The sequence below is a fragment of the Triturus cristatus genome, chromosome 6 (genome assembly GCF_964204655.1).
Source record: "Triturus cristatus chromosome 6, aTriCri1.1, whole genome shotgun sequence".
Classification (NCBI taxonomy): Eukaryota; Metazoa; Chordata; class Amphibia; order Caudata; family Salamandridae; genus Triturus; species Triturus cristatus.
In genome coordinates this window covers 1741298721-1741315610 of record NC_140589.1, presented here as the reverse complement: position 1 = coordinate 1741315610, position 16890 = coordinate 1741298721, and the positions used below count along the sequence as shown (strand labels likewise).

Here is a 16890-nt window from a genome sequence, read left to right as displayed (position 1 = left end):
ACTGGGGGTGAATTTTTGACAATCTTCAGGATTCCGTCCATCATCATTTTGTATTATCTGTGAGAAGAGCATCAAGTGGTTCCGTGTAAAGTTTGGAGATGACATACAGTGTGGAACCCTTGGGGGTCAGGAGACAGTATAGAACAGTGTGGTCAAATAATGTCATTTGAGATGTTGTATTTAATGTTATCATTGATGTAATTTAACGTGCTATGAGTGATGTAATATAGAATGTTCTAAGCAGTACATGGAGGAGACACAAGTAATAGTTAGCTCATTAAACTAGAATATCAGTGTTTTATTTTGTTGTTCTTTTAAATATTAGTTTTGATGTCATTTCAACACCTAGCCATAACATGTTTAAAAAAAAAAATCCTGAGTTTGTGTTGTGCTCAACCCCCCAGCTGTGTTAAACTCCCCCTGCTGTGCCAAGTCACGTGCGTGCGGACAACCCTCCCCCTGCACATGGCCTTTGCCTGTGCGCAGAAGGGTATTGGTTGTAGATCCTTGCCTCTGTCCAGACCCTATAGCCAAACATGCCGCAGATGCGTATCTGCCTATGGACAGCATTTTATCTAATCTTTCTAAAACAATTTCGCTAGTACAGCAGAACCAGTGCACAAGGTTCATCCGAAGAAGTCATCGCACTGTATGAGTGAAGCGTGTGTAATGCAGTACCTCACGGGAGGTCTGTGCTGGGTCCCATGAGAATACCATGATGCTGGTGACCTGGATTTTTGTTTTGTAACGTTTGACCACTTGCCTGGTGAGGGGTCCCCAGGACACAGGGGCAGAGTTCTGTAATGGTCACTGCAACATTTGCTTCTTAGTTGAACCTGGCCAATCAGAACATGTGGTACTGAAGAGCTGTTGGCCATTCAAACGCCATATTTTTTCCCCAGTTTTTGGTACTGCAGGACCAACCATCCAGATGTACCTACTTTTGTAACCCCTTCATGACCACCCCAAGCACCTCTTTAAATGAACATTTCTCAAATGATTGAACAGATTTACACCAAAGTGGAACATAATGCTTTGTCAGTAAAATTCTAACTTTTTGCTAAATTTGGTGTAAATCTGTTAAGCCCTTTTTTGTGCAGCCGCAACAGCCATTTCCTGTGGGAGTTAACATAAGAAATCAACGTTTTGGCTAGTACCCCTAAACCTCCCCCAAACCCCCCCTCTCTTCTCATGAGTCATGGTGCCTTCCTACGCTCAACAATGATAATAAATAGAATATTACAAAGGGTGTTTTCCTCCTCCTCTCCACTCCCCCTTCAAAAAAATGCCGCTTCTGATGAACACACTGTTAGCCACTCTAGAGCTAGTAGTATGTCTTCATTCAGGTACTGCAGAAAGACATCCAGCAACACATTTCGATCCAGGTATATAAGTCTTGATCTTGTGATCAAGATCCACTCTGGTCTTGATGACAATCCTAACCTTATGACTAAAATCTTTTAAAGAATCATAAAGTAGTTACAAATCTACAAAAAGATGCACCTGCTCCTGTGTGAGCACTAGTTGAACTCTATAATATGTCTCCGTAAAACAGGACCCTGGTATTTATTTTCTATTTTGGAAATTTATATAGTTGATATTATGGAGCTCTTGTTGGAAGCAGTGAAGGAGGGTTGATTGACAGTGTTTATCTTATTGAACCCCTCAGGTGCTTTTGAACCACCAAGTACCTTAATTCAGACTGCGTAATTTGTCCCGAACAGCTGACAACCATCCTCATGATTTGTGCTCAATAAGAAGGATTTTAAGATTTGTATCTCTGAGAAAGGTGTGCTAAATTAATGTTTGTACATGCAGTGGCTTGTGTGTTTTGAAATATTGATTTAATATGTTTGTTAATTTTGTGCTTACGTTGACCTAAAAGCCTATAATCATGGACCTTGTTTGACAACTGGCCTGTGTTTAAAAATGTTTTGTAGAGTATTGTTGTACTTACCAGTAGCAACCAGGGGGTCATGTTAGTGCTTGTCTAAATTGTTAGGAATTTACTCCCGCATAATTTAAGATATGGTCCATGGTTATCCAATGCCACCTGTAGACATGTTGCTCTTATTCCTTTACACTACATGAGCTTGCTCTGTAGAGTAAATTTCCAATGCTGCTTCTCTTTCAGGAACTTGACCTGCCAATGCTGAAAGTTGCAGCAACAGAGATCGTATCAGGGGTATCCGGCGAATCAGAGCAAAAACTAAGAGAGCTCTTTGATCAAGCTGTGGTAAGTCTTGAGAGTTTTCTGAATGCAACACTGCTTGAGATTTCCTTATGTGACACTGCCTTCATTGATTTGGCTCAGCGACAAGCATTCTTCAACAGCTGTGCCCACTTAATTCGAGCACTTGTATGGTGTTTGTAATTATATAGTGTGTAAGCATCCTGGTGCTGGCTAGCAGTTAGGCAAAAGCACATGTGGTGTAAGATGGGGTTCAAGCGTCTGTAGGAGTGTTTTAAGCTTTTTCTAGAACCGCATTTGAACGGTCAAGCTAGAAATGTACTCGTATTAGGATTAAGTATCTTTTTCTTCCATACGGGGAATGTCTGGGGCTGCTTTTCTTGTATATTGGGGTCACCAGTGTCTTGTTGATATTGATAAGGACCCAATTAGCTAATAGAACGTGATATTTTCTTCTAATGTATGGGTTATGTAGGATTTACTATCAATGACTGCACAGTTAACATTTTGAAATATTTGCATTGTCTAGCTGTTGCAGCCTTTTTTATCAGTTTGCTGTGATCCTCTTGACTGCAATGCAGCCTGCCATTTCCTGCATCTCATGCAGTCCCTTGTCCTATAATCTTACTCATGTAATCGTACGACAGTGTGACACAAACAGGAATCACTGAACAGATTAAACAACAAAAGATGCTGAGCATTCTCCAATCCTGAACCCTAAAAAAAATCTTCTACCCCTTACCACTTTGCATCCCTGAACCCTAAAAACCCCATACTATCCTTTATCCCTACCGACCCCTATATTTATATATATATATATATATTTATCACAGAGTGGTAGTAGTTAGGGTTTCCAGAGATAAAAATCCTTGGATTTTTCACCATTAATAACTTTGTGCCTGTTTGACTAATCTCCACTAAACTTTGCACACCTATTCTTCCTTCTGCATTGGCGGATGATGCAAAATTTTGCATGATTGGTCGAGGGGGTATAAAGATAAAGGGAGGTCCGAAAACTCGTTTTTTCACCAGTGCATTTTTTTATTAGACTTTTGTATTGAAAGTCGCACGAAAACGGCAGAATGGACTTCACATGAACTTTGGTAGGATATATAGACATTTATAAATACATTTCTGTACCTAGTGAACAACAATAAAACCTACTACTTTCCTATATCTAAGACCCTAAACCAGTTCGCAGCAGAACACAGAAAAACTGGGATAAAAACTACATGGCTGCCTTTTACCTTTGGTAAACACAGCCATTAGCCAAACTTCTTATCCACATGTACCGCTGTATACCATGGCACAATATATAACTTAGCACTGCTTCACCTAAGTTCTTTGCTTTAACTGCAAAGGTGGAGCATGATAAGGGTCTGCCGATGATTTGTTTGATATACATTAGATCATCTTCCTGTTTCCTGAGGGATGGTGCATGTATAATGTGGACAGTATAACAGTAGGGAAGGTGGTGTATATACATTTTATAGCCAGAATCAATATAGATGAACATTTGTAGAGAGTAATGTACATTAAGAATTAGAGGCATGTATTTCTTAAGGTAGAGAGTATAGGTGTCAGCCTGGAGCTTAAGTAGATTGATAGGTAGCATATATATTTAAGATATATATCAGGCTCAATGGTGTAAACCCACTAAAATTATCAATGTGTGTCGAGTGCACTGATGACCACAACTGGCAAATGTCTGTGGTTTTACAAGTTTGAGACAGAACCATAACTCACTTTTTTACAGTTTTTTCAGTGAATTTCTTTGTTTTCTTTCATTTATACTTAATTAGCCATTGATGCCCATATTTATTTATTTATTTTTAATGGGAAAACTATTTTCCCATTTTTTAAAATGTTTTTATTTTAATTTTGTGCTCAATTTATCTCAAAATAGAGGCTTTTCCCTACATCTAAAATGACTGCAGATGGATCAGATTTTCTTTCAAGTCACGATTCATGTGCTTTGATACCTTTTTTGGCAGGTGGGGTGGTTCAAAGCACATTTTACTATAACAGGGGTGCGTCCCTCCCCGGTGGGCGTGAAAATATTTTTCCACAGTACGTAACTCATCAGTTAGGCTTACTTACAAGTTTCATTCTGGCAGAAATATTTTCGGAACCCTTCTCAAACCAATTACTATTGTGGAAAAAATCAAAATATGATGGACAGAAAAATTCTGGTACTAGCTGAAGCACATGGTGAAACTTGAGACATTTTTAGAATGCGTGCTATCTGAAATGTTTGGACGAGACCACTTTAAAGCCACAGTTGTGGTTTGGTGTGCTCATCACTAACTAGCACCAAAAGTTGGTCTCAGGTGCCACCACGTCTGATCACTCCCCTCATACTCAACTACTGTGATAAGGATGCCATGCTGCCGCCAGCAAGGGATAAGATTCCCCTGCTATACCAAGGTTCCAACATTGCCAAATACCCTGATTTCACCGTTACGGTGCGAGATGCCAGCGTGCAAAGGATGTTCACTCCGCTAAGTCGTATCCAGCTTAGCAGCGTGTTGAAATAGGCGGTAAAGTGAAGCGCTTTACAGATCACAAAGCTACACTATAATTTGCAAAGCAGTGTTGAGCTTTTGAGGGTCTGGCTTTCATGGATACATTTCAGATTTGCTCCAGTTTACCATCATCCGAGTAGGCCCCAAAGTTTGTTATTTCTCAGAGGATTGGTGTAAGGTCGGTGTTCTGAACAGCATGATGTCATCTACATACATACATACATACATACATACATACATAAATCAGACGTCTATTAGTGAGGGCTATTATTTATACAATTACATATACACTTCAATGCTTGTTCACTTCACTTATGTGTGGCAAAAAATTCTAGTTCGTGTTTACTCATTTTTTAAAATTTATTGTACAATGAAACGAAAATATTTTTACCTCGGAAGTCAATAATACTTCTGATTAAAGTTGTACTGTAGTATTCTCAGAGTACTCTTCAATAAAAGAATGTTTATTCTTTACTGTCTGGGTAGATTTACAAAAAAAGTCCTATTTAATAATTCAAAATACTTAATATAAGAGAGCGCTTTTTTATGAACATTGGATCTTTTTTTAATATAATTGTTAGTATATTGTTTGAATAGTAGGCGTCACAATCTCGCGAAGTACTGTACTGTTGTGTGCTCATCTTATATACAGTCACTTTACTGAACACAAAATGATGGCTGTCCCTGTATATACTATTTTTAAAGGTTTACTAGATTTTAAAACAAAGGTTCACTGAAGTGTACATTTAGAAAACAAATAAAAAAGCTAATCCTGGTATGACTAAATGTGTATTTTTTAGTGTAACAATTTTAATTATATGTTGGACCTTTTTTTCCACTATATATCGGATGCAATACTGGTGTGGTCATTTTTTTCCTCGTCAATGTTAGTTATTCCTGAGATGTCTGAATCGCACAATCTAATATTTTATAATAATGGTGTGATTCAGAAAAGAAGCTGACATTTTAAAATTACTGAGTAAAATATATATGCTTTGAAAAGACGTGTGGTAAACTAAATTTAGCTAGGAATTCATTTAATTGCGGGGTAAAGGCATGAAATGTAACATCTGTTATTAATATTTTGGCAGTCAAGTTAGGAAAGAATTTTCTTACTCTGTGGCATATCGCAAGGGCTTGAAGGGCAGATTTAAAAGTAATGTTTTGGTTTAAAGATCTGATGGTTCAATTTTAAATGGAATCCAGAGCTTTTAGGGAATTCTTTCATGGGGGACTTACTTAACAATAAACTCCGAGATTTATGTACAATTATTTTGAAGGCGTTTACGGCCTGCAATTCATCAGTTCAATCTGGAGAGAGGACCCTAGAACTTTTTGGCAGAATAGTGGGAACACTAGCTTTCGTAGGTTCCATGTAAATTTCATCTGAGAGATTAATGTGCAGTAGATAGACATAGAGCTGGAGTGTCAAAGTTTTCAGTACTGTCTTGAGATACACTTGTACATTATCCGCGTTCTGTTGGAATTCAACACCTGTGTTACAAAAGATCTCTTCTTGGTGTTTGATGTGCAGGTTGAAAAGTACTGGGATTAGACTTGTTCCTTGTGGTATTCCAAATGTAATACCAGTGGGTGCTGAAAAGGCGATCTCATTTTGAACCATTTCAGTATTTTGTTCTCGATGGGCACCGCTTTGCTTAAAGCATGGAGGTGGGTAGTATTGTTGTTGTTGTCGAAGGTTGCGGCTAGTTCATGGAGTACTAACTAGCAGTGTCTTTCATTGTCAAAGATTCATAGTGAGTTATCAATGGTGTTCATCATCAAGGTTTTTGTACTGCGGTCCAATCTATCCAACAATTGGTGCAATAATGGCCACTGATCCATGTGCAAGGAAGGAGTTCATGAATTCCTACCGCAGAGGCAGGTCATCAACATGGTGCAGAAAGGGAGGGATCAGGTTACAAAATGTGTAGGAGGACCATATCACAGAGAGGGCTTTACTAGCCAGTGGAGGCTGTGCAGATTGATGTCGAGGAGCAAGAAGGTGAATCACCTACCTATTTCTAAGAAGAAAGGGTTAACTAGGCCATTACCTTTAGGAGTTTAGTACCAACATGATGCAAGCCTTTAGTACATACCAGTGCTAAGAAATAGCCTGTTGATATTTGACAGTAGATAGAAGTAAATAATTTAATAGGTTTTTCCACATAAAGAGAAATCGTTTCTTTTTCTGCCACACTTTTCCCCAGTCACTTGTGTTTGATGCTTCACTGAAGGTCCCAGAAAGGAACAAAATAGCAAAAATACTGTTTGAAAAATTGTGATTTAAAAAAATGAAAGTTTAAAGTTACAGCACATGGCAATATATGACTTTATCCGTTTTTTGCATCTCATAAGACACTTTAAAGTAAGTCTGCATTGTGTTGTCAAATTATCGTAATATGACAATTTGTGCTGTCTAGATATAAATACACTGATAGCGTTTGTTTCTTTTCAGTCAAGTGCACCTTGCATTCTATTCATAGATGAGATTGATGCAATCACACCAAAAAGGGAAGTGGCATCAAAGGACATGGAGCGGAGGATCGTGGCCCAGCTACTCACCTGCATGGACGGTGAGTTGTTTTAACAGAAAACCTCCACCTCGTTCCTCTCTCCAAAGTGCTTTGGGGATTGTCTGTAGACATTCTTTCTTCCTGCACGTACAAAGAATGTTAAGCTTGTGTTTGCAGAGAATGGCTTGACATGCTTATCTACTGAAGCTGAAGGCACAGTATTATAGGATATTTAACAAATAATGCAAACAGGAATTATTCCTACACCCCAAACGTCCACGTGGGGCCTCTGCTATATTAGTTTGCTCAAAACTGCTACAAACAAATTGAGCTGTTGCATGAGTAATGCTCAGTGTTGATGTTACTGACAAGTTGGTGATTAGAGCAAAAACAAAAGGGGAAACAACCTTTACAACCCATCAATTACCACGCAATACCTTTACCGCGCATTCTTTAACATGCAAAGTCTTTACTACGCATTGCTTTTACCATGCAAGTCTTTACCACGCATATACCTTTATAAAGAAAATGTAAGTATATATTGGGTATCTCTCTCTCTCTCTCTCTCTCTCTCTCACTCTCTCACTCACTCACTCACTCACTCACTCACTCACTCACTCACTCACCCCCCCCCCCCCCCTATAATTAGGACCATGTTTCCAAAGCAAAAGCATTTTTTGATTTGGCTATGTCTTTGGTGCAGTTTGACGAATCTTCATAAAATTTTCCCCAAAAAAGTGCCCTGTTAATCTTGTTGTGCATGGAGAGTTTCAGGTGATCTTTAAAGTGGAGGCCAAGAAAATGGGGGGAGGGGTCAAAATAAGTGCATTTCCCGTGTTAATTCCCCATAGGAACTTTAGTCGAACCTTCAATCTGAAACCCTGGACGGAATTGCACCAAATGTGGCTAAAAGGGAGATTTGGTTAAGCAGATCACAAGCAGATCACGCTTTCAGTTATTTGGTGAAAATCCGTTCAGTGTTTGTTGAGAACATTAAGAAAATAAAGATAATGATATCGATTATTCGTGAAAAGTGACGTACTTGTGCAGGGAAATGCAGAGCTCTGACTGGCTGCCAACAGTGTTTTCAGCCATCTTGGCACTGCTTTAGCTGAGTCCCCCCCTAAAAACTTAAAAAGGGGGGCGGGGTAGGAATACCCTTACCCCCAAGCCTTGGTCTTGGGGTTCCCCTGGAAGCCCAACATGGCATAAAAGCGTTTTTTTAAAACAAATTGTCACAAATCTGCGGCAAAAAAAATAAACAAGTGTGGATTCCCGTACTGGTTTTGAAAATGGCACCCGGGTGGGCCAGGTTCTGGGCGCACTTTTTTTTTTTAAAGAGGGGTGGTCCACCACCCCCGAGCTTTATTAATAAAGGAGGGGGGGCGCACAAGGACCACCTCCTTGGGCTCTCTTGGATCCATACATGGCCCAGGGGACCGCCACCCCTCCGGGCCGGTTCCTGTTTTGTCTTGGGGTCCTCCAGCCAAGCATAACCAAAAACTCTGGTTCCAGCAGGTGGGAGCAATCCGTGTTCCCACCCGCTGGAAATGGAGGTTTCATCTCTTTCCCTGCCCACAGACATACGGGCTGGGAAAGAAATTAAACGGATTGCTCCTGCTCAGAGAGAGCTGCCTTTCCAGCAGCTCCGTCCGTGCAGCAGCAATGCTGGCTCTCACAGGAGATGGGGAGCCATTGGAGACTGCTGTAGCCTTGAAGATCCCCCGGCGGTCCTGGGAAAGAGCAGAAAGAGGCCAAATAAAGGTCAGAAACTAGCAGAAAGAGATGTAATAAAGGTCAGAAAGAGGCAAGATAAAGGTCCGAAACGAGCAGAAAGAGGCAAGATAAAGGTGGGAAATTAGCAGAATAAAGGTCAGAAACTACCAGAAAGAGGCAAAATAAAGGACAGCAACGAGCAGAAAGGGGCTAAATTAAGGGGAGAAACGAGCAGCAAGAAGTAGAATAGACGTCAGAAATGAGCAGAAAGAGACAGGATAGAGGTCAGAAACTAGCTGAAAAAGGCAAAAGAAAGGTCTGAAATGAGCAGAAAGAGGCCAGGTTGGCATCGAACAGTAAGAGGGAAAATAAAGGTGAGAAATGAACACAAAGAGGCAGAATAAAAGGTCAGCTATTAGCAGAAAGAGGCAGCATAGAGGTCAGAAACAAGCAGAAAGAGCCAGAATAAAGGTCAGCAATGAACAGAAGGGGCAAGATAAAGGTGAGAAACGAGCAGAAAGATGCACAATAGAGGTCAGAAACTAGCACGGGAGGAACGATAAAGGTGAGAAACGAGCAGAAAGAGGCAAAATAAAGGTCAGCAGGCAGCAGAAAGGGGCAAAAAAAGTTGAGGAACAACCAGAAAGAGGGTGAATAAAGGTGAGAAATGAGCAGGAATAGGCAAAATAAAGTAAAGGTGAGAAACAAGCAGAAAGAGGCAAGATAAAAGTGAGAAATGAGCAGAATAAAGGTCAGAAACTACCAGAAAGAGGCAAAATAAAGGTCCGCAACGAGCAGAAAGAGGCGAAATAAAGGTGGGAAACGAGCAGCAAGAAGCAGAATAGACGTCAGAAATGAGCAGAAAAAGGCAGGATAGAGGTCAGAAACCATCTGAAAAAGGCAAAATAAAGATCCGAAATGAGCAGAAAGAGGCAAGGTCGGCAACGAGAACAGTAAGAGGCAAAATGAAGGTGAGAAATAAGCACAAAGAGGCAGAATAAAAGGTCAGTTATGAGCAGAAAGAGGCAGCATAGAGGTCAGAAATTAGCAGAAAGAGGCAGAATAAAGGTCAGCAATGAACAGAAAGGGGCAAGATAAAGGTGAGAAACGAGCAGAAAGATGCACAATAGAGGTCAGAAACTAGCAGAGGGGGGGGGAGAACGATAAAGGTGAGAAACAAGCAGAAAGAGGCAAAATAAAGGTCAGCAGTGAGCAGAAAGGGGCAAAAAAAAAAAAGGTAAGGAACGACCAGAAAGAAGGTGGATAAAGGTGAGAAATTAGTAGAAATAGGCAAAATAAAGGCGAGAAACGAGCCGAAAAGGCAAAATAAAGGCGACACACGAGCAGAAAAGGCAAACTAAAGGTGAGAAACTAGCAGAATTAGACAGAATAAATCTCAGAAATGGGCTGAAAGAGGAAAAATAAAGGTCAGGAACGAGCTTGCTGAGAATTGCTGAGCACTCGTCGGCGGCCCAGCCCCCTTTCTCAGCCATTCTGCAGAGGGCCTCCTGCCGCAGTATTGGTTTGTGGATGAAGCCCCCATGGCTGCTAAAGGCCATTGGGGGGGGGGGGGGGGGGGGGTTGGGGTTTTGGGCAAGAACCCCTATTGTTGCCACAAGTAAGTCTCCCACAGCAGGGTTGCTGAGACCTCGTCAGAGGCCCAACCTCGTTTCTCAGCCACTCTGCAAAGGGGCCTCCTGGCGCACTACTGGTTAGGAGAGTAAGCCCCCTTGGCTGCTAATGGTCATGTCATTATGACCAATAGCCCCTTTTGTTGCTGCAAGTAAGTCCCCCACAGCGGGATTGCTGAGACTAGGGGTGAGCGCACCAGTAAACTCTGCTTCGCCGTCGGGTTGGCGGAGTGGCCAAACTCTGCCAGCGGACCTGAGTTTACCTCCCACCCCAAGTTAACATTCACAGATCCACTCAAAGACTCGCACTTCCACCCCCCGATCCACTCAGACACTTATGGGCCCACTCACAGACTCACTCTGAGACTCACACAAACCACTCACAGACCCTCTCAGACATTCACGCAAACACTCACTCCTCTACTCAGACTCCCACACCCACTAACCTACTTATACAGCCACTTACACACCCACTCTCAAAGGTTACAGGTTACAGTTAGGAAATAACATTATTAAAAAACGTAAAAATTCAAAGGTTATATGGACGTTTTTAGTTTGAAAATAGAAATCCTAGTAATTCACTGGGAAAAAAACAAAGATTGCAGGCATGTTATAGTTAGACGCACATTTCACTCATACAAAACCAGAGAAATTCAGCTGATATAGTTACCTGAACTAACTATAACTTACGCCCCGCAATCTGCAATACACTGCTTACGACCTCACTTATTACTTCACTCATAACCTGGTCAGTGACATCACTGATGAGATATCTCTAGCTGGGGAATCCGTCATTAGGGTCCAGGGCGAACAGTGGCACTTGATGTGTTTTGATTTTCGAGGTATCGAAAGACCCAGGACTGCCGCAAACCAAAGAGGCAAGGCAGCCTGCTGGGATACGGACCATGACTTCATGGGGACGCGCTGTACTGACACCGCGCCTTCAGGTATGCAAAGCAATTGGATTTGTGGAGGATGTCAGTCTTTGCAGAGACAGAGATGATATTTTCCATGAAAGACTCTGGTGGCGGAGTGTAATCGGCAGTACCCACTGAAAGGGATGCTAGGACATGCAGTTTTGAGTACCATCAGGTTTCCTCCAATGGGAGTGAGTTTAACACGCATTTAAAAGTGAACTGTTAATGATGAGAAAGGCAATAGCTGAAACGCGTTATGCCATGAGAAATAAAACTCACCTTTGCAAAGCTGCTGTGTTCCCTGTTGTTTCGTGGAGGAAGCGATGGTTTAAAAAATAAATATATTACCTACTGGCGGTCGCCAGTAGGTAGTTATAGTTAGGACCCTGTTTCCATAGGAAATCCGCAACATTCTATTTGGAATAACTTTGGCGCCGGTCGACGAATCCTCGCGAAATTTTCAAAATAGGTGGGGCGCTACGCTCCGCTCCTACCCTGAAAGTCTCGGGGGGATTCGTCAAGCGGGGACTGAGAAAAAAGGGGGGTCCCAAAACGCGTTTTTCCCATGCATTTTTCCATAGGACCTTTAGACACAGCTACAGCCCGAACGGCTGAACAGAGTTACTTGAAATTTGGCAGAGAGGTAGTCTACAGGTCAAGGAAGTGCCTTTTGTAGGTTTGGTGTAAATCTGTTCAGTAGATCCTGAGAAAATAGCATTTAAATCAATATATATATCTGTGGCAGCTTACGGTGCGCTTACCGTGCGCTTACGGTAAGCTTACCGTACGCGTACGGTGCCGTGCGCGAGCACGATTCTGATTTGGCTGTTAGATCTTAGTAAACATTCGAATCGGTCGATACCAGGAAGCGGCGGCCGCCATTTTCTATCTCGCACTCTGAGGTGGGGGAGGAAAAACAAAGGCCAAAAACATGTAAAGGGGCTGTTTAGACAGCTCCTAACCACCTAGGCTTGATGAAGGAGTCCCCAAAGAACCCCCAAGGGCAAAAATTCAATTTTATTTTTTTGAGAAAAATCGCCGATTACGCTTACCGTACGCGTACGGTAAAAATAAATAAAAAAAAAAAAACATTATCCACACTATCCACACCCCGTGTGCAAATGGGGCCCGAAGGGCACCATTTGTGCATGTCCTACAGCTCGATAAATTAAAATATAAAAGATTACCTTTCACAACGAAGCGCATAATATGTCCTCCATGTGCGCACGGTGCGCGAAGCGCATCGTGCGTACATGGCCCATCGAGCGTAACGTGGGCACGCGGTGCGCGTAGCGCACCGCGTGCCCACCGTGCGTGCACGGCACTAACTGCGTAAAGTGGGCGCGCGGTGCACGAAGCGCACCGCGTGCTCACTGTGCGCGCACGGTGCGCGAAGCGCACCGTGCGCGCACGGAACGAACTGCGTTAAGTGGGCGCGCACGCCACGAATGGCGTAAAGTAACTTAGCATTTAAAAAAACGTACAAATTCACTGAAAAAACCATAGGTTTCACACACGTTATAGTTAGGAATTGGCATTTAAAAAACCTTGCAAATTCACTGAAAAAACCATAGGTTTCACACATGTTATAGTTAGCTGGACATTTTACTGATAAAAAACCAATGAAATTCCCCCGTTATAGTTAGTGCAGGCAACTATAACTCACGCGACCGCAATCCTGTGCTGATGCTAATACTGTATTTAGACACTTATTTGCCCATGTCTTCTTCCATTAAATTTTAGCTATACATATATTACAAATATTTTTTTTTCATAAAGACACATATGTCATCAGCAGAGGATTGCGGTCGCGTGAGTTATAGTTGCCTGCACTATCTATAACGGGGGAATTTCTTTGGTTTTTTATCAGTAAAATGTCCAGCTAACTATAACATGTGTGAAACCTATGGTTTTTTCAGTGAATATATATATATACATATATTTTATATTTAGCGTTTAGTGTTGGGTAAGGGTATTGGATGGTAAAGGTGCTTTTAGGGCTTGGTAACAGTTTTGGGTGGTGGGGTATTTTTAGGGTTTAGGGCTGGGTAAGGGTATTGGATGGTAATGGTATTTTTTGCCTTTTGAGGTAGGCAAGGGTATTGGCTGATAAAGGTGTTTTTAGGGTTTTGGGGTGGGTAGGGGTATAGGGTGGTAAGGGCATTTTAGGGTTTAGGGGTGGTTAGGGGTATTGGATGGTAAGGGTGGATTGAGGGTTTAGGGGTGGGTAAGAGTATTTGGTGGTAAGGAAATGTGTACAATTTAGGGGTGGGTAGGGGTATGGGTGGTAAGGGTGTTTTTAGGAGTGGGTAGGGGTATTGGGTAGTATTATCAGGATTGAGGGTGGGTTTGGGTACTATATGGTACGGGTGTTTTTAGGATTTAGGTCTGGTCCAGGGTGTTGGATGGTAAGGGTGTTTTTAAGGTTTAGGGGTGGGTAAGGGTATTGGATGGTAAATGTGTTCTTGGGTTTAGGTGTTTAGGGTTTACGGGTGGGTAGGGGTATTGGGTTACAAGGGTATATTTAGGGTTGGTTGAGTTTAGGGGTTAGGATATGGATATGGATATATATAGTTTCACTTACCTGATATATGCTTATATTTTCGTTGTAAAGGCATGCATGGTAAAGGCATTGTGGGATAAAGGACATGCGGTAAAGCCATTGATTGTAATGACAACCAACCAAACAAAAGGATGAAAATAGAAAATATGGCTGGGAAATTTTGAACACCAGATGGTGTGGTATCAGACTAACGGAACAGTCGAACTGATGAACAGCTTTTACAAATGAAAAAATGTCAGTCCTATGAGTTGGGAGTCATTGCCTGTGCGGTTCAAGTAGTATTAAGCATATATGTAAAACCACGTTCATTTCTGCTGTTGCTTAACATGGCTTTGAAAAAGAGAAGAGAGGAATGAAGGCAAAAAGCCTTGCAAAACAAGAATTCTGATTCTGGGCATAGCAAAGTGCAAGGAACGAAGAATTATTGTGTCATGCAGCACTTTTAGGGGCCAGCCATTGTAATTACCCTAATGTTGGTTGCACCAAGTTAAATAGAGTGGCCAGCCACTGATAGTGCTCATCAAACAAATGTTCCCAGCACTGGATCTCAAGTGTGGAGCCTGCCTGCCAGGACCCTGCAGGGAGGTGTGGCACAATGGCTTCCCTATTGGGGAAATTGCTTTGAAGTGCATGTGTGGTTGATCAGACAATGTATTTATTTAATGCTAACTGAATTAAGATGCATACATTGCCTGCCCTTTCATAATGCAGTTATCTTTTAGGTAAGTACATTGCTCAGCCCCTCATAGTTCTTTTAAAAGTAAGTTTGCTTTTTGTGATGTGTTCTGGCCACAGAGTAGCGGATGAGTCCCAATTCCGCTCCACAGAATGGAAAGGAAAAAGGATGAAACTCCCACTTGTTCTTCTTGCACAGGAAGTTCGTCCACCTCTAGTGATAGTGGGCAAGTAAAGCTGTATACTGTGGAGTATATGATTCTGACTGGCAGGGGTTTCAGTAAATTTCTACAGCACCTGCAGTAGAGGCCTACTTTTGAATACCCTGTGACTCAGCATTTTAACAATAGTAACACAGATGAAAATCAAACCCCTTAACTCCTCCAGAAGGGATGGGGAAGACAGAAATCGAGCATGGTAGAGTTAAAATTGAAATACGAACAATCTAATTTATTAGAAACAAGTCTTATATTACTAAAAACAACTGAAAGGGTAAGGGACAAAAAATGTGTTTAATCATTTTAATGAAGGTCACTGGTGATGCGTCGAAAGTTAAGGTCCACACAGTTCCAATAAAGTCTCTATGGGAGCAATTGAAAACTTTTTTTTTTTTTTTTTTTTTAAATTGGCACTCTCCTTATAAGTTCTTCCAGTATGACCAGGACCACGTCAGCGGCTGAGTCACCTGGACCTTGGCTGCCTAATTGGAAGATTTGGGCCCTTTACGAAAAGTTGCTTTAGCATATAGTTATTCCTTATGATGTCCTGTCTGTATTGACTCGATGTCTGTGAAGAACTCTCTCAGGCTGGTTATGCTGAGTGGGAGCTCATAGTATAAGCATTTTGTCTACTAGCAAAAGCTCTGAATGTGCGTAGAAGACAATTAGACTGAGGTTGCTTTATGCTCATCGGATTGGTGGTGGTAACTCGTGTCTGTCTCTTCAATAGAATTTGGAACAATGAAAGATCTCTAGTCGCAGAGTTTCTGCATGATAGACCAGTCATGTAAGGACATTTCAACCTCACAATTCTGGGGAAATTCTTTATTACTGATACGCCAATGACACCTACTAGTATGTCAGCACTGTATATCAATGCTCAGTTTCTCCTGTGACTATGAGATGCAGTGTCTTGAAACTGCCTCTGTGCAGCCTGAATCTTCGCTGCTTAGCTCTCCTTTCAGGGTCATGCATCCTCCTAGTCTCCCCTCTGACTTCCCTTGTCGGGTCAGCGCTTTACTCCGATTTCCTTGGCTTAGCTTCCTTAGATACTTCATCATTTGTGCATGTTTAACGTTTCTCTGTGAGCACCTACCCCCTGGTCACTGATACACTGTGACAAGACAGCCACTGATACCCTTCACAGGCATTTAAAAGCCCATTTGAACGTTAATGAGGCCTTACTGTTGTTTCACCCCTTCTAAGAGCCCCGCAGCTCCAGGGCCGGCTTTAGGGCGGTGCGACCGGTGCCACCGCACCGGCCGCTGGCTTCCTGGGTCCTTGTTTGAAAGTTTATTATGCTTAGATTAGAAGCACCTGCTGCAGCGTTTCTTTCCGCCGGCAATTACCAGGCCTCACATAAATGTCAAGATAACTCGTGTGATTAATTATCTTCCTGGAGAGCGAGCAGGATTTTGTATAGTTGAGGTTTTGACTTCTGTGTAGTTAGTACAGAGGGTTAATATGCATGCTGCAAAGAACGTGTGCCAAGTAGATTACAGAGTGGGTATGATAAACAGATCAAATATTACTGCTTTCAAAAGAGACATCCTTTTGTTACTTGCAATTTATAACTTAAATTCCTAATATAGAATAGTGAGCTATTAACTTTCATCCTGCACTGCATACACACTGCAAAGTATACAATATTAGAACATTGATTAATGTTTGGCTATAAATGGATTCTTATTATTAAAGAAAACTCCCAACTATGCTGTTTCTTTTTCGACTCTGAGTTTGTGCTTCTCCACACCAAGCACTCTTAAACTATACTGCCTACCAGTATGGATGACATGTGACTCCTACACTTTCAGTCCTTTGGCTTATGACGTAATATTTCCTATACACTGATTTACACACGTATGATTGATTGTCTCTGTGTAATGTGTGTGATGCAAAGTGCTCGGACACCCGGGCCTACACTGGTATTAATTCAAT

The 16890-nt window shown here is 41.8% G+C and overlaps 1 protein-coding gene across 1 annotated transcript in view; it reads left to right on the top strand.

Moving 5' to 3' along the window:
• The window catches only part of NVL (nuclear VCP like), a 444777-nt gene that overhangs the window by 121971 nt on the left and 305916 nt on the right, over window positions 1-16890 (top strand). The window contains exons 10-11 of the mRNA XM_085612998.1: window positions 2135-2236; window positions 7175-7292. Coding sequence (XP_085469124.1) covers window positions 2135-2236; window positions 7175-7292 — 220 coding nt within the window. The remainder of the gene's footprint in view (window positions 1-2134; window positions 2237-7174; window positions 7293-16890) is intronic.